Source organism: Tinamus guttatus, unplaced genomic scaffold (genome assembly GCF_059628265.1).
Source record: "Tinamus guttatus ecotype Peru unplaced genomic scaffold, ASM5962826v1 Tinamus_guttatus_pri_ptg000150l, whole genome shotgun sequence".
Taxonomy (NCBI): Eukaryota; Metazoa; Chordata; class Aves; order Tinamiformes; family Tinamidae; genus Tinamus; species Tinamus guttatus.
In genome coordinates this window covers 14266821-14289066 of record NW_028288684.1, presented here as the reverse complement: position 1 = coordinate 14289066, position 22246 = coordinate 14266821, and the positions used below count along the sequence as shown (strand labels likewise).

General features: G+C 35.8%; 1 protein-coding gene across 1 annotated transcript in view; it reads left to right on the top strand.

Moving 5' to 3' along the window:
• CNTN5 (contactin 5) overlaps positions 1-22246 on the top strand; it is a 413137-nt gene that overhangs the window by 381902 nt on the left and 8989 nt on the right. The window contains exons 18-20 of the mRNA XM_088522370.1: positions 6037-6107; positions 8699-8933; positions 17042-17151. Coding sequence (XP_088378496.1) covers positions 6037-6107; positions 8699-8933; positions 17042-17151 — 416 coding nt within the window. The remainder of the gene's footprint in view (positions 1-6036; positions 6108-8698; positions 8934-17041; positions 17152-22246) is intronic.

Genomic DNA, 22246 nt, shown 5'->3' with positions numbered 1-22246 from the left:
TCACTCAAAGTAGGAGTTGATCAGAGAGGGGATATGAAAGAAATTATAGCAAAGACAAGTCATTTATCATGGTGCAGTGTAAGGACAAGCGGGAGGTATGCAGAGGAAGGACGAAAAGAGGACCTGTCTGGACAACGTTCTTAGTAGACTCAGTGAATAAGTATATAGATTAAAAAAAAAACATTATCTTCTATGAATGCCTGCTATGAGTTTCTGTGGGCAGTTCTTTGCGTAACCTGTTGATAAATTGGAGAAATAGAACCTGAAAGAACCATCTGGAGTCCTTTTTCAGTTATTTCAGGTGGCTCCTTTTAGATTGCAGTATCCAGCTAGAGCTCAGTTGGGATGAGGTAGTTCCCCAGTTCCCAGAACATCCCCAGATGTTCTTTGACATTGAGTAATTCCAAGGCAATGATTGGCAGAAGTAAGAAAATAAACAGAATAAAAAAAAAAAATCTCATCAGAATAGAAGCTTTAGAAATGTGAGTGACAAGTGAAAAATGTGATAAGTAATGCTTTACTGTAATTGCAAGAAAAAAAAAAAGTCAAAAACTGTGATGAAGACAACAATGATTTCTGAAGTGTTTGTTTTTAAAACACTAATTCATACTGAAAATGAAAGGCTGTTTAAAATAATTGATGCTATTTTCAAAGAATGACAAGACTGGCTCCTCTTATTTTAATGGCAGATCTCATTTCAATGACAGATTTTGTTTAAAGCCTGTACGATGTAGGTAGATTACAAGAGAAGAGGGTTAAAAGTGAGGATAACTAGAGTCATGAGGTGCAAAGACAAAAAGCTGCTGAATTTGGTTGTCTGATAACCAAATAAAGTGAAAAGAGTACATAGGAAAAAAAAAAAAAAACTCACTTCTTCAATGAGTATAGGCATAGGTTTATTTGTAATTGTTGGCAAGATGTTGTGCCTTTTTATTTTTCCTGAAAAAGTCTGACTCATAGGAAATAAGGAGCATGTTTCATGCACCAAATCAGCATCTGTTATATATTGCACCTCTATCACAGTCGAGCCCAGCAGCTGGACATAACTGCCTACAGGACAGCATGAAATAGCAATATCTGAAAGTCCTTTGCCCTGGTAAAGTGAACAAGGTAGTGAACTATATTTTCAGAGAGCACCAGGCTAATTTCCTGTGATTCTTATGAGGTCAAAAACTGAAAAGGAGAAGGAACTGCTCCTGCAATTGAGCAATCAAGGGGGAGTTAGAGACTGTGCTGAGGGATAAAACTGTGGGGTACCAGGAGCAGAAGGGAACTGAAGACAAGCTAGAAGCAAAAGGGAGATGAGATCCAGACAGCACTTGCAGATTATACCTTCAATTATTCCACCTGTAGGAGAGGAAGGAAAACAGGTAGGGTCAAAGGTGGGTTTTTGTTGTTTTTTATTTGTTTTGTTTTTGTTTTTTTTTTTCTCTTTTTATTGGAAAAAATGAAATGTTAAAGGAAGAGAGGCAAAAGACAGTAAGAAGTATCGATCAAGAATCAGTGTAAGTGTAAGATTCAGTCTAGCAAAGTGGAAGGGAGTAGGCAAAAGATTTCTGTATTTGTGAAAGAAGATGAGAAGCAGGAGAGAAGGAGAAGAGAGCACATTACATTTTGTTAGCTTTTTTCTTGGAAGAAATCTAGGGCAGTAAGAGAATTAGAGAAGAGAGGTAAGAGGAGCATTGGAAGCAAGTGTAGAGAAAGATGGCTGTCAGATTCAGTTGTATGGATATGGTAGGATTGGAGAGACTGATTTTTTCGTGGCGAAAGTCAGTGGTTTTGTGAGCACTCTTGAGAAAATCTGCTTGCTTAGAGAACAGGAGCCAAAGCCCACACGTTCAGGGGAGCCTTAGACAGAAACTGAGAGGCAATGCTGGTAGTCAGAGGGGTTGTGAGCAGACAGGTTAAAAACACTAGGGAGGTGTGAGGCAAACTGTGAGCAGACTGTATGCCAGAAGTCAATATACAAAAGTCAAGCCACACTGTGGTCATGAGTAATGACAAAGAAATGAAAGAGTGAAAAATTGCTCTCTGGACACTGTTCCACATGAAAGCTATATTAAAAAAAAAAAAAAAGTGATCCAGAGGAAATAATCTAAAGAAATCCAAAGTGCACAAAAAAGTCTGAAAAAGTTTGAAAAACAAAAAAGTATATCAAGTGATTCATCTGAGATGTCATGGAGTTCTATGCCACCTGAATTTTTCCATGTAATTATTTCATCATCTAGAAATAGTGTTAATAGTGTTAACAGTGTAGTGTAATAGTGTAGAATAGTGTCAAAATATGTTACTCATAATTGCTAAAGAAATCAAAAGAAGAAATCAGTTTAATTTTCGACATTAAAAAAATGGTCTAGGAAAATTAATATTGCAAACATCTGAACAGGCTGCCTGGACAGATAGGGGATGGAATTTAATTTGAGATTTTTTTCACCTACTTTGGTATTCTGGAATCTGCTTTAATGAGAGAAACTGGGCTAGATTTTGTATTGAGAACCCTTTCATCTCTATATTTTTGCGACTACAATATGTTCTGCATGGAAGCACTCATCTATAATCACTTGACATTTGACTTTAAATATGGTATGCTTTTGTTGTGATGCTAAGGATGCTTAAGGAAGAAGTGACCAGTTTCTTGAAGGTGGCCTTCTTTCATCTTGTTATTAAATGAGATATATTAATGCAGTGAAGAGCGCTTTGCCTATGGGTCATATTGACTTAGAAGACATAATATTACATTTCTCAGTTTTGATAGATATTAAAGAGAAGAGATCCTAATGACCTTGTCCCCAAGCCATAAAGACCTCATGATTTGGAGCCAAGATTGGACCTCATAATTCCATATTTAGCACAAGTGTATCTCCATGTGATTCATTGCCAATGATTAACAACTTGAAGATGAGAAGACACTAATTGCATGGCATTTAGCCTAGGTTATGAGTGAGTAAATTCAGATTTAAAACTACAAACTGCGATATAAAAATGATGTTTCTGAAGGGGCTGATAATATACAACCTTGGTGCCTGGGAAAAATGTTTTCTTTTAATGGTTTTCTTCACTTACCAGTTATTCATTTCAAAATGTCCTCTTCTGACTACATTTACTCTAGTCTGGTGCAGTGCAGAGGATATTTATTCATTTGACACATTTATTCTTTTAATGGTTATTCATTTGAGAGAGTTTTACTGTGTGGATATATATTTTAGTTTGGTGCAAAGGAGATTCATTCTTTTGACAGTTTTATTCTTTTAACGTTTATTCATTTAAAGAGGGATTCAGTCTATAAGTCTATAACAAAAAAAAAATCTAGGAATAAGACACTGCTGGTTAAATAAGTCCATTGTGTTCACAGTTTCAAAGGAAGGAAACAGCACTCCCTGCCTGTAACACTGCATCTAGCTAAATAGTTCATTCATCTTTTTATAACTTGTGGGTAAAACAAATCTTAGAAAGGCCGAGGGGAAATGAGCACTAAATGCGCTTATATATGTTCCATTAGACATGTCATGAGAGTTGTTGTATATTAATATACTCACAGTTGATTATTGACCTACAAGTTTTACTGAAGAACATTCACCTTAGTTTCACATTGTAGATATTTTTCTGCTGAAGGCATTTCATCTGTGCAATTGTGTAATTCTGTTTCTGTAGGCAAAATCTGTCTCATTTAAATTTCACCATATGGAGGTTAGATTTTAGTTTGAATTTGTTCATGGATATGTTTGAGTCATGGAATGAGATAAATATTTTCAGAAAACAGCTCATTGCATTTTTAGATATAAATGAACCACCCCTAAACTCTGTATTCATTGAGGAAGGAGCCTGGACTGCAACCTTAGACTTTCCGATGACTAAAGTTTAGATAGATGAACCCAGTTCTTACTCTGAGTAAATTTACAGAACCTGGAACGTTGCTAGATTCAAAATAGTTTTTAAAACAAGCATTAGGATAAAATTCCTACATTTATTCATAGTATTATAGAATCATTATGGTTGAAAAAAACATTTGAGATAATGGAGTCCAACTGTAAGGCCTTCAACACTATACCTGCTAAACCATGTCCCTAAGTAAGTGCTTTATTTACACGTTTCTTGAACACTGTCAGGAATGGTGACTCCATCACTTCCCTGGGCAGCCTGTTCCAATGCTTGACTACTCTTTCCACGTATAAATTTTTCCTAATATCTAATCTGAGCCTCCCCTGGCACAACTTGAGACCATTTCCTCTTGACCTATCCATAGCTGTTTTGGAGAAGAGCTCAACCTCTGCCTCACTACAACCCCCTTTCAGGCAGTTGCAGAGAGCCATAAGATCTCCCCTAAGCCCCTTCTTCTCCAGACTAAATAACCCTGGCTCCCTCAGCTGCTCCTTACAAGATCTGTGCTCCAGCCCCTTCATCAGCTTTGTTGCCCTTCTTTGAACACACTCTGTGTCTGTGATAAAACTGTGATAATATATGTAAATACTATGAATTATTCACAGTAATGAATACTATGAGTACCACGTATTAGAAATCAAAACAATTGAATTCCTGTTTTGAGGAAGGAGAAAACAAAGACAATTAAAAAAAGGGTAAGTTAATGATTCTGATTCTTAATGAGATTTCTCTTTGATTCCTCCCCTGCACTGGAACTGTAAGGCAGCGATTTGATCATCAGTCTGTAAATCAAGACTTTTCAGCAGAGAGCAACTATAAGAGATACCATTTAGTGTTGTGTAGGGAGGATGTATGAAAGAAAGAAAGGAGGAAAAAGATTTTAAAATGGAAGGGAACACAAAAGAACAATACTTTATTGGAGAGAGATGTTTCACATGCTAGCATTTCCTTGTATCAGTCTCATAAGAAACATAGATACAAGGGCCAAAATTTGATAAGTATAACCATTGTTATTGGCTATAAGTCATTGTTCTTTAAAGGGAAGTTCAGAGGTCAAAATACACTATGTAGATTAATTCTGAAGTTTTAGATGAACACTCTGTATCTAGTAACAATGGTGCTTTAATTGAACTTGAGATCTTAATGATTAATCTGGGAAATAGAGGGATGTGTATATTTAATGTATTTTTCTTTTATGGTTCAAAGGCACAATGTTACTTGATAAATAAGGTAAATAGCATGAAATAAAGTCTTAACCAATAATGCCTACAATGCAATACTTTTCTATGTATAGTGTAATACATTTTTACATTATATACAATATAATGCAATATATTTCTACCAATGATCTATGCACTTCTGCAAGGAAGAAAAGAGAAAACTTATATCTTAAGATATAGTTAATCATACAAAAATCTGATAATGCAGGAATTATCTGCTCACAGTAAATAAACTCAAGACACATTAGTCATTTCAGGACCTTCATCAAGTGTTCTACATAAGAAAAAAATAAATCATTCAATTCCAGTGAAACAACTCAGATTTTTAAAGTTTTACAGAATATGATAACTCAATGTAAACTGCTGATGATATTCATAATTTTTTTGAAGAATATCTTCTTACACCTACTGTCAGCTGTATAGGTGTGTGCATTGTTACAAAATAGCTTAAGGAGATGTAGTGGTCTCAGTTTTAAAAAATGTGAATTATTCTGCTTCCAGTATTTTGCATGAAGTGGGAAGGGTTTTTTTAAGGGTAGTTAACTCAATATATTTGAAAATTGGACCCCTGGTAAGGCATACCGGGGTAAATTAAAGAAACTAAAACATTTTAAATCACTAATGACTTGTTCTCAGATGGCCTCCACACTGAAATGCTCACTAATCTGAAGAAGACATAATGTTTAAGTAACATTTTATTCCAATATTATTTTTCTTCTCAGCTTGTGGTTTGTTTGACTTTACCAGCTTGATTGTGGGATTCTCTGTGGTGAAACCAGGAAACCTCAGCAAATATTCTTTACTGCAGAATGCTATACTTGTTATTTCTGTTCTGATTTAGCAAATTTCTGTCTTTTGCAGCAACTTACTACTATGGGGAAAACTTCAATAACTTGGACATTCTGATTTCTTTTTTTTTTTCTTTTTTTGTTCACAGTTCCAAAGACACCTCCAGCTAATGTAAGTGGCAGAAGTGGAAGACGACATGAATTAGTGATAGCATGGGAGGTAAGGGATTTTTTGATTAAAGTACTTGCTTCTTGTTTACTTCTTCGAGTAAGGAGTACAATACTGGGGTTTCCCTACAGCAAATATTGGGAAAACATGAACACAAAATACTAATCTACCAACATCTTCCAAAGTTTCAAAGTAATACACATTTCTATCTGTTTTGAATAGGGAAGATTATGGTGGACCTACCCAGCAGCAGCTCCAGCTATATTAATTTATCACTTTTTCCTTCTCCGTTGACTGCACAGGTTGATTTGACTTTCTTGGCTCTTATGTGAAAGCTGATGAGAGGAAGAGAGGGAAACCCTCAGAACACTTTTATTTAAATAGCAACAGAATAAACATTCTGTATTCTTTCACAAAAATGCAAAACTAAAGAGCTTTAATACACCATTACACCAACTCAAGATCTGGGTCAGGTGAGGCAAATGAGCATTGCTTTGAATTGAATTAAGGTTGCAAGGCTATAAGCAGCAGCCAGTCCAGAGAGATTTTTTTATCACAAACAAAACCAAAAATCTCCTTCCAAATGAAACCAGAGATAAAAGGAACAATACACATTCAGTGTGACTACTTCTGGAGTAGAGATACAGCAAACAGTTAAGATTTATTAATTTTTGTAATATAACTTTTGGTATACTTTGGCTTCCTCACCTTAAGCTAAAGAATGCAACTGCCAATAATGTACAAGATTTCACTTCTTTCCTCTGCTTCTAATTAACTTACTTTTTCCATCAACATCTAATTCTTCCTGAGGTTATTAATTTCATCATGCTGTATTGTTTCACATAATACTTAATCTGCAAGAAAAGTAATTAATAAAATTAAGATAACAAAAACAAGATATTTCATCTGTGTCAATCATATAAATAAAGTGGGCATATTTATATTGTTTCAAAGGTCTGAAAGATTTCTATCCTTTCCAATTATAATCACCATCTCTCTTTCAGAAATGATACATAAAGGTAAAAGATAAACCAAAACACACCAAAAGTATATATTTGGAAATCAGTGTCCAATTTTCTCCTAAAGAGCTAATATTGGATAGTATGCTGTGACTGTTTCCAGAAACTCATTGCAGACTGCTGTGTTCACTTCACTACTGCTCCCACTGCATTTCCATAAGGCACAACTACAGTGCAAGTTATCCTGGCTCCAGCACAAGTGAATCTCTGCTTTTGAAGATTTTAAAAGTCTAAACTGGACTCACATAGTGAACAGGAATTCAACAAAGTACTTAGAAGGCTGAAGAGATACTGAGAACCATATGGGTGTCTGAGAATAATTCAGAAAATAAAAATAAAGAAATAAACAAAAAGCTAATTGGCAGAACTGTACTTGGCAAATTCAAACAAAACTTTGATCATTTAAAATTGATTCACAGATCATGTAGATCATGCATTTCAGGTTTCAGTGAAAATCTCAAGGTTCTTCTATTTCTCATTTATTTCTTTCCTTTCTGATGGTGACTGCCTACTGAAAAATCCATAAGTGTTAATAAAGAGTAGGAAGGCTTCTCCTTTCCAGCTCAAATTGCTAGGGTACAAAGCCCATCTCCTTTTTTCGCATCCTCTGCCTTTGGATCCATGAAATTTTCTAAATAGGATGCACAATGTGCAACCTCAGGAGGCCAGATAGAAGTTTCCCTTGGTACAGTGAAATATTTAGTGATGAAACTCATGCCATGGAGGGGCAGACAACTCTGTATCCCCTGCGCCTGAACTCCAGCTCACATCCTCATTAGCTGCAAATCCAAGAGACTCTTCCAGAAATGGTGTTGAAACATCTTTGCTGTGGCACTATTTTATATACTGACAGATATTAAACTTAACCCAACCCGGTCCATTGACTTTTTAGGAAATGTAGGTAGCAAATTAGTATGAATAATTCCATTATTTGAGCTGAACTTATAAGATTTAAATGCTGCAGTGCTTAGTTTATCAACACCTAGGTGTCTTTGCTGACTGTTTGCAACACATATGTCCCAGTTTAAGTGACTAATTTCACAGTTGTTCTGGTGTAAGCAAGGTGAGTGAGATTTTTTTTTCCCATGAGACTTTTGGTTTGGTAGTTAGAATAGCTAGTTTGATTACATTATATCTCTAAGTCTTGAGATGAACCCTTGACATAAATCATTAGTGCTCGACAGCCCATTTGGATGCAGAAACAGTGCGGAATCAAAATCCCAATTTGATCCCATTGTAGTCAATGTCATGCACATATTTTTGGGACTGAGACCTTAACAAGATGTAGCTCTCTTTTTTTTAACAAGGCCCTTCATTAGAAGTGGCTATTCAACTAATAGTCCCTGGTTAAAGCATTAATAAAGATATGGGAACTATAGAAATGATGTCTCTAGAGCCCAAGAGCTTGTTCATTCCCAGGGCAGTGACCTAACCATGAGCCCAAGCTGCAGAAATGCTCTTCCAGATTCCTTTTCAGAAACAGTTGTGCCTCTGTTTTACCAAGCATGATAAATAAAATCCTATAATGCTACTAGAAGAGATCACCTAGATTTTAGTCAGTGAGTGATTGCTTTCTGAATGAGTAAGACTACATCTGATCATTATTTGAACTTTCTATTTTAGCCAGTGTCAGAAGAGTTTCAGAATGGAGAAGGATTTGGATATATTGTGGCTTTCAGACCCAATGGGACACGAGGTTGGAAGGAAAAAATGGTGACATCTTCAGATGCCTCGAAGTTCATCTATAGAGATGAAAGTGTGCCACCTCTGACTCCTTTTGAGGTGAAAGTTGGTGTTTATAATAACAAAGGAGACGGTCCATTCAGCCCTATTGTGGTCATCTGCTCAGCTGAAGGAGGTCAGTTCAACATATAGAAAATTCACTTTTATGTTATATCTGCATATAGCTATTTTTACATAATATGTACTATTATAGCAGGCAATTTCAGTCATAGGTTTCAAATTCTTGCTGAAGTAGTAAGTATCATCAATGCTGTTTTGTAGAGAAGGACTAACTAGCCAAATTGATTGGCCAAAGCTTGTCCAGAAAGCAACAAAAATTTAGATGGAGAAATCAAGCCACATTAGCACTATCAAAAAAGCCTCTTGTAAAAGAACTTGATGTTTCTTTGTGAAGCCTATAGCTTTAGCATAGAAAGATATAAACTTACTTTCATGGCCAAATATTCAATGTGAGTTATATGAGTACTTCAAAAACACGGATAGAAATTATTTCTGGAAAACTGCTGTGTACTCAACTTGATTTCAGTTCTGACTACATTTTCCAGGAAAATACTAAATTATATTAGTAAAAGAAGTTGTTCTGTATTGACAGGCACCAGTGTGTGGAAATTTCCATACACACACAAAAAAGTAGACAAATATCCCCTGGAATGTTTTGAACAGCTGTATTGCTGAAAGATATGTACTTTGTGGAAGAAAGACAATTAAACTGCTGTTACAAAAGTATAATATGACAAAGACAATATTTATTTTGAAGCTGGAAAATATTAAGTATTGTTCCATATTAGCAATGTGTAATTTTAGAGCTTTAGTGTAGCAGAGAGAAGCTATTCCTTCTCATAATTTTAGGGCAAATGCTGTTTCTGTTAAAAGAAGTTCCAATTATCTGTTTTTGTTCTACTGTTTGGATAAACATTTTCAAATATTCATATCACTATAAAAATAATTTTATTTTAAAATGTAAAATTTGCCCAGTACAAATTGGACAGTTTTGCAATTTCCATTTGATCTCCCTGTCTTAATAGACAAAACTATGATACTTAGGGTGATGTTTTTACAATTTAACAATTTTATTCTTTAATCAGAAAGCTCCAAAAAAAAATGAGTAGTAAAAAAGAAAAGAGGCAAAACCATAGTAGATAATAAAATTATCTTATTTGTAAATATTTAGTTTTTCCTGGAATTGCAACAGCTATCTTAGCTAAAGTGGAACATTGAATTCTAATAAGTAATCTTCTGACTTTGTTGGGTAAAGCAAGAAAAGGAATAACCAGTAATATATAAATCTATTTTCCAACATTTCTTTTAAAATATTAAGTTTGAAAATAATCTGAATAGAATTATTAAAATGATTTTTTTCCCTATGCTTATAGAGAATACTTCTAGAAATCAACTTTTCTGATTAAAATTCAGTTATCTGAAAGTACCTACCCATTATAGCTTTGTTACTTTGATTTCTACATATCTGTACAGTAGAATTTGATAATTGAAATTCAATGCTGCTAAATACTTCCTTAAACTTATATCTGAGGGAAAAAAAGTATGATAAGCTGTGACAATACAATTCAAAATTAATTTATAAAAAGCTTTTCTCAGAAATAAGCCAAGGTTCTACATAGAAAATTTAAAAGGACTATGAAACAGTTTATTACAGCTAAATTCATGGCAATGTAGAAACTAATGAAAAAATATTTCAACTTGCTATGGAAAAGAAAAAAAAAAAAAAAAAGGAAGGACTGGTAATGAAAAAGACACAGGACTGAGCATTTTAAGAACAAGATGACCAAGGGCTGATTTTCTCAAGGATTTCTATTGAAAATGTGATATTAAATAAAGACTGGCAGCACAATATCTTATGATCCTAAGGCTGATCCAGCAAACCTTCAGCTTTGCTTCATTTGATTCACTTGGATTCATTGTGAATCCAATTCACTTCTCTGGAAAAACCTAGAATAAAGACCTAGGATAAAATTTTTAGAAATTAAGGAAACTTTAGGTCACTTCTATAAATGATTTCTGCATCTAAAAATAGATCTACATTTGTTCAGTGGCATAACAGTTTTTTTCTAAGGAAATTTGTTACCTATATGACATTGTCTTTGCTCGACACCCAGGCATAAGTAGGAGTTTGCACGGGACAGATCCTGGATCAGGAAGAAATTTCTTATCTACCATAAATGAAAGCATGTGTCTATTTTTCCTGGATGACTTTCCTGTGACTACATGTTTTGTGCTCTCTGGTCAGACTTTCAGAGTTCATTTTTGTGTGAGCCGTGCCTGGGCAAGCACTCTCACACATAGTATTGAGCAATATGTTCCTCTCTGACTGATATTTGATTACATAATAGTGACTCTGACAGAGGCAAAAGACTTAAAAAAAAAAAAAAAAAAAAAAAAGAAGTTAATGAGCAAAGAATTTAATTAAACACAAGCAAAACAAAATAGAGCTTTTACAAAGTGTTTCATCTTTTTTTATCTCTAAGCCAGCTGCTTAGAAGATAAGACACTGGTGGTTATTGAGGGATCAATCAAACCAAAGTAGAAGGGGACAAAAATCTAACCGATTATAGATGTAGAACGTTTATCTTCCTTCATTGGCTTTGGAGTTTAATATCACCTGGATAGAGTTCATGGAAGAGACAACCCAAGAGTAAAAGTTGAAAAGAAATGTGTAGGGAGAGTAGAAGATAGAATGGAAAAGCAGAGAAAAAGAAAAGACAATATAGGTCTTCTGAAAGAGAGTCCTAAAAGACTAGTGGAGTAATCAAAGGAGTTTAAAAAAAAAAAGAAAAAAAAAAAAGTCAGCTCTAACCCTGTGGGAAAGATCTTTTAATACAACAGAACAGTTTGAAGAACTCTGAGACCATAGGAAAGAAAGCAGGCAAAAGATCAAGGAGTTTTAGTGAAGAAAGAGGTGATAAGAGATCCAGGACCGGTTCTGAAGAGGTAAGGAGGATGATATACAGAAGATGCGGAAGAGAATAAAAGATATACAATTGTCTGCAAAAAGAAGATAGAACAGAAGGACACTGGAAGAACACTTCCAGCAACAAGGAAAGACAAACATGGAAATAGGTTAAAACTTAAAAAGAAGAGGAAACAGGCCTCAGAGAGAAACAGATGAGTTAGGTCTTATAGAGGCGTTTTTAACAGGATTGTCACAATGAGAGACACAGAATATGTTTGTTAGCTTCACTAGATACCTATCTTCCCCTTTAGGCACATGAAGAAATTGCCTTTACAGAAATGTAAGTCTTGTAATTTGATATACATTTAGATATGAATAAGAGAGCCTCAAGCAATATAAGATAAAGCCTGAAGACTCTGAATTTTCCTGTGTTTGTTTAAAAGTTCCTAAGGGAACCCAGATATACTCCTGTAATACGTACAACATGCAGTGAAATCACACAGATTTTCTACTCTTTTCGTATGGATGTGAACTAATTCATTCATCCCATGGAGAACTGAAGTTCTCAGTTTATTTGAAGGGAGAAGGACCACGTAGCAACCTTCAGAGTTTTGTTCCTTCATAAGTTTATGAGTTATGCATTGGGCTAGTGAGTGTCGTGGTATTAAATGAGATAGTATAGTCTGAAATATTTTTCTGGTTAGGTACAGCTCTCCTATGTTTTCATGTACAGACTTTATTTAAATAAATAAATATTCCTTTTCATGTAGAAGAGTATGCAAGAATGCACTTCTAAGTATAGCCTCCATGTCTCAAATTAAGAGCTTACATTCATAAAGTGAAATTCTGTGGATCGTTTCATAGCTAAAGCTGAGCTCATCAGAATTTAGGTGAACCTGAAAATTAATAAATTGGCATATTTGCTGTAAATGACAATGGATTATTTCATGCTTTTACCAGCTGATCCATCTGGATTAGATCCTGTAAAAGTTCAGCTACAGCTGTCTTCACTGAAATTGTAAAGAACTAAACCATAATCCTGATATGAAATAAGCCTTCCTCTTATTAATGCCACTAGCCCCTGTGGGAGGTTGGCTTTGTAATCAATAATATAGGCACATCCCCTGCTCATGTTATGTGGATAACTCCAGCTGCCATGTCACTTTTTACAAAGGTATCATTTATATTCACGAAAACAGCCACATTGCTCAGCACTTTTAATTGAATGGAGCCTGAATTTTGTCAGTTGTATATCCAGTTTCTGAACACTCACCAAGATAAAGGAACTGATTGTAGATAATCAAAGCATTTATGGGAATCAGGCATCTCTTTTCCCATACTGTGGGGTTACAGCACTCTGTTATGTAATATTGTCAGGTCATCCCATGGAGAAGGGAGAGCCACAGGAAGCAGTATAAAGGGAGAGAACATAGAAGAGACAGTCATCACTGGAATGGCCTTCAGAAACCCTACCTGACTAATAAGGGCACATTTACATGCGTCTTCCAGCAGGTCATTTGCTCAAACATCACACCCCAGGACCTGCAGCACCTTCGCTAAGCAGTGTGCTAGAAAAATACTACTTCAGTGGGCACTACTAGACTTCAGTGGGACTACTGGACATTAGCTTACCTCTTGGTGTCTTGGCCAAGTCCCTCGCCCCCTTATTTAGCCCTGTCCCAGGAACCTAGATCTTCTCAGGAATGGAGAACTTCATTTACACAGTTTCCATCTTTGATAAAAATTGGAGTTCTGCCATTTTTATGAGACTATCTACTTTTTTAAGTCCTTGTTTTAAAGTCCTCTGCAAAGACACTGGTTATACAGAAGACAAAAACAGAAAAGGCTAAATAAAAACTCAAGGACTACGTAGCAAATGGTCAGTCATCTCATTTTTGCTCTTTAGGAAACCAGATTTTATAATTGTAGTGTCAGGTAGTGTTTCCTTTCCAAATACATCTTTTTGCCACTCTAGACATAATTCTGGAAGTTGTCTTATCCTGTAGGCAGTTATAATATTGTAAATATAGTGAGGTCCCCAGCTAGGGGTCACATCAATCCATCCATGTCTGAGGGGCAGAGGTGAGCATGGTGTCCCTTAGAGATGAAAAAATTTACTGAAGTTTCTGAATCTATTTCTCAGATCTGGAAGATAGTTTCTGCGGCTATTTCAAGCAAGGGAGCAAACTGTTTCACCTTCTTTACCTTTAGGATGCAAATAGATGGTTACACAAGAGAGAATCTTCCTTACTGTTTCCTTGCTGTGATATACCATTTGTAAATTTTTCCATAGAAAGGAATTATCTCAGTCATTAGTCCTTGCTGCAGCCTTAACATATTAATACATGGAACTGCCTGGAATGATAAGGCAATGACCTAATAAGGCTGAAGTTCTTTGGTTCTAATGAAAACTCAGATTTTAAGTTAGGAAAGCGTGTAAAAAATCCTCTTTAGTCAAAATTGGAAGCAAATGGATATTAAGTTATTGGACAAGGGATCCTGATGGAAGCTGCTTACCATTGGAGAGTTAAAACACCATTCAGTGACCATGAAGAGGTCCAAGACTTTCTTTTATGTTAGATCTGAGGAAAAGAGACAAGTTTATGGCAGTAGATGCAGTTTTGGGAATGCACTGAAAGCTTATTACTAGCTCTGCTTTCTCTTATCTGACAGTATCAAAATTCAGGATTCCCTCTCTGAATGTCAAATCAATTCAATTAATGCAATTCCTTCCTCTGCTATATTATAGCCATTCCTGAGTGTTGCAGATCGAATATGTTTCCTTAAAGTGTGATTTTGGCATATGAAAAAGACAGCTTTGTGAATGTTGCACACATCCTTCTGAAAACTTATTATGCTGTATCTTTAAGCTGATCAGGGAATATTAAAGGGATCACCTTTTTTTTTATTATTATTATTATTATTATTTTCACATCAGTATGACCTCAGGAAGATATCAATAGATTTAACGTAATGCTAAGATATTAATAAAGGAATATGATTATGACACCAGCAACCATTATAGAAAAAACTAATGAACCTGTCAAATTTATCATCAGTTCTAGACACACAGAATAAAGCATGACATTGTACTGAGCTACGGACCAGAAATTATATGGGCCTCATCCTATCTGAATCAGTAAAAAATGCCATTTTATCTCCATAAACTTTCAAAGTCTTAATATACCTTATTCCTAAAAATATCAATTCTGTGCTTCTGCTGAATAGTTACCTTCTTTTTGTGTCTAATATCAGTGAAATTGCAGAGAATAATTGCAGGATATGTAAGAAATGCATCTGTCTGACATTAAAAAAAAAGAGAGAACTATTTTGTTTGTTGAAAACAGTTTATTTAAAAAAATCAGAAAATATTCTTTGTTTCTGTTCTGAGCAATACATAAATGACCTCTAGTGAATGCTACGAAGAGGAAATGATTTCTGCATTTATAGAAAGTGTAAAGGCCGCCAAACAACATTTTGTATACATCAGAAATTATTTATCCTACTGCAATCTTTTCTGACAACAAGGTAATTGCTTCAATAATACAAAAACTAGAAAATAGCTTTTGCTACACAAATCTCAGTAGTACATAAAATGGAAAGCAGGTTATACCTATTGAACAGAAAATCATATTATGAGGAATATATTTCTTTGTAACACCATTCTTTCCTTATTGAATTCAGAAGATGGTTTCACTTACTTCTGGAGATTTTTTTTTCTCAGTTGTTGCCTGAAAAGATATATTCTGTACTATGTATATATTCTATACTTATTAGTAATGCACATCATGGATGACTACGATTTTGCATCACATCAGCAATGCTCCTTTTCTTTAGAAGTAAATAAAAAAGAAGATCAAAAAGAGCAACAAACATTGAAAATTCAACATCAAAAAGAATGAAAAATATCTACAAGCCACATCAGAAAAAAAGTATAAGGCCCTAGTGCCAGAACAATCCTTGCAGTATGATCAGAGGTGGGTTGCTAATGAGTCGACTGTTACATAAGGAAACTCCTGCTCTGTAATCCTGTTAAATGAGCTTCCACCCCCCAGAAAGAAAACATTTTTGGAAAGCTCTTTGATGTGCCTTCCTATATGATAAGAGCCAGGACCTCTTTCTGCCCTTGATGAGCAGATCAACACATGACAAATGTAATGAGGAACATTAACCAAGGAAGAAACTGCGACTTCTGCTCCTGCAGTGATATGTGGAGTTACGATTTGCTGAGCAAATAAACTAAGGCAGGACTGTGGCAAAGTGAGGCTGCTGCCTGCTTTGTGGCCTCATCTCTGTGTCACGAGCTCCTTGAACAAATTTATTGTAATATTCAAGCAATAAAGCAGAAGGTACTTCCTTAATTCATATCTCAGTGTGATGTCCTAACATTTTTGGATGTTCTTCCTTCCCAATGCACTAAATTGCCTTACAGATCTGGGGTATGTGGTGGGTCTGCAGCCTGCAGTTTCATGTTTGTGCTTAGTTGGACAACTTCCCGGACCTTGGAAGGATGTGGATTCAGGTGTGAGGATAGGGAGGAACCATGGCAGCTGACAGCCTCTGGAAAATTAGGAGACCAGGACTGCAAAAAGCGCTATAAAGAGCATCTTGTTGGAAACATAGATTTAGGACTACTGATAGCACAGCTGGGGATACATATTATAGGTGTTAATCCCTTCTCTTGAACAGTATGCATCCCAGACCTAAAAAGGTAAATGCTGCAACGGCAGGGCATTGGGATTGCATGTCCCAGATAATTGTACCTACGGCTTCAAGATTTGTTCACCAAGAGCATAACAACATTGTCCTCAAAGTTCTTCTACTTAACATTTCACTGCAGCTCTGGGTATTGCTTCTTATTTGGTATAATCTTATTTGGTATTAAAATGACTGAGCACTCTAGCTAGGTACAGTTTGTTTGAGTGGTTTGAGCTGGTAAAATGGCCCTAAAAAGAATGAATACTCCCTTTCCTTCTGATGTAAAGCTGATTCAGAGGCATGAAAACAGAAGAAAGCAGGGGAATCATTTACAAATATCAAAGATTTTCAAAAACAAATTATGAGGGACACAGACAAGGGATTCTGTTGGGCCTATCATCAGTGATAAGATATTGATGTAGCATGACACAACAAAGAAATACAATAATAATAATCTTTTCATCTTGCTCAGTTTTTCATGTTCTCCATAAGTGTCACACCTTCTTTTGAGTATTAAGATAGAATAAAGGAAGTAAATGACAGTTTCAGATGGAGCGCTTTTGATAAATACAAGTTGTTTCAGTAAAGGTTTATTGTCTCAATTTTTCTTAATACAGAACCCAGCGCTGCTCCTGTTGATGTCAAAGCCACGAGTTTGTCTGTATCAGAGATACTTGTTGTGTGGAAACATATTAAAGAAAGTCTAGGAAGACCACAGGGATTTGAGGTATGAACACGGAATATCATAATGAGAAATCTTGTTACTTTTGCTAACACTGCACTCTGCTAACATATGACATCGTGAAGTTTGAATAGAAATTATGCACATTTTAGCACAGACACGTCTAGCTGGAGAAGGATGGTTGCAGCTGCAGCACTGACACATCTTCTTCTATTTATTTGTGCTTTAAAATCATTCAACAGTAGTTCTTATAATGTCTCTTTGACACTTTAAAAAGAGCTGAAAGAACTGCAAGTGACCCAGTGTGCCTCTTTCGCAGGCTGGGGAAGATTAGGTATTGACTGCTTCCAGCTCTAAGTGACCAGTTCAAACTTGTTATTTAGTGAGAGCTATCAACCTGCAGAGATAAAACAGCCCCAGCCTCCATGTGCTGTCATCCAGCAGTGGCCTGGGGACATTTGCTGGGCACTTCATAAAAGTCAGATGTGAGGAGGGTCACTGTGAGCAAACAAAGCTCCACTTACTTGCTCTAGCTCTAACGGACCTTCCCAGGCTTTGGATGTAGTTGTAGTTCTGCATTCACTATGGAATCCACAGAGCTAGGAGGAGGTGAGATGTATCACTAAACACAACTGACCTTGTGGTTTAGTCTGTTGTGACTCTCATAAGATCTTAATATCATGGAGAGTCCAACGAGAGACTGATTTGAGAGTGCAGTTTAAGTGGCCTCCTTTAGCCCTTTAGGGTGGGAAAACTCCTTCCTCCTTTCTCCACAATAACTATGAAAAGAGGGTAAACGAGTAGATTTGAGCCAGGTACCAATGTTACGGATGTCTGAAACCAAATATGATAAAACCATAGACGAAGTCACATTAAAGCAATTATTAATATTATTAATAACAAAGACTAAGTGTCTTGGCTTTCCCAAAAAAATGTTCTAATATAGGTTACTACTATTGACAGCTTTCTAAACTCAAATTCTGCACAGTGTTTATTTTTATTTTAGAATTTAAGGAATGTTACATTCACTTCCAGAAAGTCCTAAAAGAATTATCATCAAGGAAAAGGCTACGGGCTATAATTTTTTACAGCCTTCACATTGTCTTATTATTAAAGTTTGGTGAAAGCATGATAGAGCCAATATTAATGTGGATTTTTGCTCATCTCTGGCTTATGCCCACATTTAGTGATACTCCCAATTCAAAAATTCTGTAGAAAATTAATTGTAGGAGTTATGTAAGTACTTCCATCACACAGGGGATATTTTTTTACTTTGAAGAAAGATAGCCTCTGAGACCATGATGTCCTTATACAGCCCTCATTTCCCTAGGATAGCTGTTTATCTACTTAACTTGATTTACTCGGTCTGGGTCAGGTTGAGAGGCAAGAATTAAGTACTTTAGGTAAAAGATTTTTAAGCAAGGAATGTTCCCTTGATTTTTCCAGTAAGGAATTACCTCTTGCATCCTCTTGAATCATTCTTTGATTTTTCCTTCCTGTAAGTCATGATCCAGATGCTTAGATATTTCATTACTTTCTTTTACCAAAGAAAGCCATAGCTTGGAAAAACACATTTTTCTTAATACAGAGAAAGGAGCTTCAGCTAAACTTACATAAATAGAATGTTAATTCTTAATAAATTCACATTTTCATTTTCTATTCTTTTTAATGGAATGGTCACAGTTTCACACTTAAACTCAGCATTCCTTAAAAGCGTTCTAGGACTCTTATATTTATCATCCCCTAAGATTTTCTTTAGAGCAGGGTTATAGCCCAACTGAAAGTTCACAACTGCAGCATCCTTGCCTTTATTACTGTATTTAACAATCATGTCAAACTAGACAGTGCCAAGATGGCATTGCCTATACCGTACTATAAAATTCAGAGATAGACTCTTGCTCTAGGGTTTAATCTCTGTAGATCAGTTTTAACAATCCTATGGGCTACTTTTAAATCTTGTGATGTTTTAGGCACACAGTGGCCTCCCCCAGCAGCACTTGTGGACCACACGTGGCCACTTGGCCTCTTGCTGCCACCACTGGTGGCCCTTGAGAGGAAGTGCCAGTGCATGGCCAAGGGACAGCACTTTTAGCACAGAGTAGTCAATTAGCTATAAAAACACATATTTATCTTTTTATTACTTTATTTTTTATCTCATCTGCTTTAGCTCCATCATACTTAGGCAGTTTTGTACTGTTCCCCAGTGGAGTCCTGTCAGTCCATGAGCACCATCTGTCCCCTCTGGTCTCTTGGTTGTCCTGGTTTCTTTCCTAGGCTGTCCCTGGTCTCTTTCTCCATGCCAAATTCAGCAAACCATTTCTTAGTTCTGTCTCAGTGTTTTAGCCACACTTTTGTTCTACATTAAACACATTTTTACCCCATTGCACATGGCTTACTTCATCCAGCAAAGGTGATATCTAACGGCCTTCCCTTTAGAACCGCTATATATAAAAACAGCAAGATTACATCCAGTAGTGATGATGTTCACCCTGCAAGCATTAATCCTCTCCATTCTGAAGTGTTCCACTTGCTACTAAGCTTTGTTTTCAATTTCCAAGCTAGTCTTTTATCCTCCGAAATAACTTGCTCACTGCGCCCTGTCTTTTTGTCTTCAGAAAGATGGCTTTTTTGTTACTTTGATACCTTCAGGTATCTTGATGTCTCTTAAATGATACCTACTATTTTCACTATTACCCTCATTCCATCAGTCACAGTGATCCTCAAAATATTCTATTTCTTGCACCCTTTTAAAATATAAAAAAACAGATTTTCTTTCTCAAATGAAAATGATTTCTCTAGAAGTATATTTTAACATAATTTGAATGTGTTCTACATTTACCTGCTTGTCACATAATACCTCCCTTAGCTCTATAGGTGTACGCTTGTAAGAGATGACTGTGAGTGCTAGTTCAGTGGACTCTCTCTTAATATCAGACAGAGCCGTCCTGCTTTGGAAGGTGTTCAGACCTCGGGAGTGCAGCCTACTCTAATCTCCAACAGAAACACGCATCTGCCCTATTTCTCTGATGGACATCTTAGGGGTGAATTTGGCAATTGTTATTGATCCAGCAGTTGGTAAATCCTATCCCCTAACAAAAAAATTAGACAAAATATGGGTCAGCTTTTTGCTTTCCATCATGATTCATTTTCTTTAGCTTCTACGCACATTAATTTAATTTACAACGTGATTTCGAAAATATTATTGTGATTAGTATACTGTAAAAAATAGCCTGCAGTGCTCCTTTAATACACAAACAGTGAATAGATAATGTACAAAAATCCAGTGGCTTTGAAAAATATATAATAATTTATCATTTTTAAAAAATATATTTTTTCTTATTATGAGTAACTGTAGGAATTGTGGACCACATGTAGAACACTACCTTCAACACTCACGTTGTTGAAACCTATGCAAAATAATCTGCCTGGCAAAATATCAGTCAAACGCTATAACTTCAAATCTCAATCTGTATTCTGCCAGTGGTCACTACAGCAGTGACAAACACTTACACAGTCTTCACATTTCCTGTGTTTTTAGCAACAATATTAAAAAAGGAAGCTGCTTTAAAAAAAAAAAAAAATTGAATGTTCGTGCTCTAATCAACAAAGGTGACGGAGTATTTACTACATATGGACAAGTCAGCAGTGACCCAGTTCCAGTCCCAGCCCTGTGGGCACTTTGTATTAAGGAGTAATGAAAGGCAAAAAGTAACTTGTCCAATTTCACATTGTCAAGTCAGAAAGGCAGCGTTAACTGCCATGTCACACGAGTTTTGTGCAAGGTTTGCTGGACTCATTTCCATCTTCCAAAGCACATATTATTCCTGACTTCAGTACAGATTTGTCAGCTGTACACCTGACCTTACTAAATAAGTGCCAGCTACACTTTGATAAAGTAGAAGTGGCCTGTAAACTTTGTCAGATTAGTAGAAAAATATATTGTGTGGATAATACCTATTCTTAGAATCTGTAACCAGAAGGTTATAAAATCTATTTCAGCCTTTGTCAATATTTTCATTTTTCCTCACTTCTTGTAGGAAAAGGAAAGGATTACTGGCCTAACATGCCTGATATTTCTGATTCTGATTTTCCTTGCTCATTTCCAAAAGATCAAGGCTAATACTGAAGTATAGATAACAAAATTGAAGTCTTTGTCCCTGGAATTCCCTCAAGAGACAATAACTTGAATAATCTAATTAAAAGATCAATTTGAAGCAGAAATTTGTAAGAAATAGAAAATCTTGATTACCTTTTTTAGAGAGGATTACTGGACTTACCTAAGCCCTGTCTTGTTTTTCCAAAGAGAAATATTTGACAATGAGGTTTTGTGCCTTATATAGACTTCATCTGGACTATATTGGAACAGAAAATTATGTCTACATGGCAATGAAATGCTCAGTGGAGTATATACTATAGCAGTTTAGAAAGAGTATGCGAATATCTCTACTTAAGGCTGGAAAAGCAAGACAGAAAAAAACAAGAGTAATGAGTGTCTCAGAAGCCTGAGCAGCAGTTTACTAGACTTTACTTTTGCGATGAAGAATTTTCCCAAACATGAAAACAAAAATGGGATATTCATAAATATAAGTCAATTTAACTTACAAAGCTATTCATATGCAGATTCAAACTCCTCTAAAATCCTGAAGACTGTAAACATTTCCTACAGTGTAAGACTCAGGTCATTTGCTTTCCAAGTGCTAATGGTGCTAATGAATCAGGCTGTAAATCTCTCATGAGGGCCTCAAGAGAGCCACATGCTTCGTATAGTCTGTATCATCTGTGTCATTAGAACTTTATTAGTTCTCTATTACCTAAAAGCAGAAGCTTAGCTAATTATTAATTTTTAAAAAGGAAATATGACTAGATCCTTGATGATATTTCTCAAGGTCAAGGTATGATATCTATCTTTGTCCCATCTCAATACAGGAGTATGAGGAAAAGCAAGTACATGAGAAAAGAGGAGGCAGCAAGCTACTTTAGATAAGACCCCCAAACCAAAATGTACTGATAAGTGTTTTCCTTGCTGTTTCCAGTCAGCAATTTTTTTGGTGGGAGTGAAAGACTGGGGCTGACTGACCTTTCTCAGGAACCTCTAATTCTAAAGGGCAGTCCCATCAGCTTTCTTTTGTGAACAAACCTA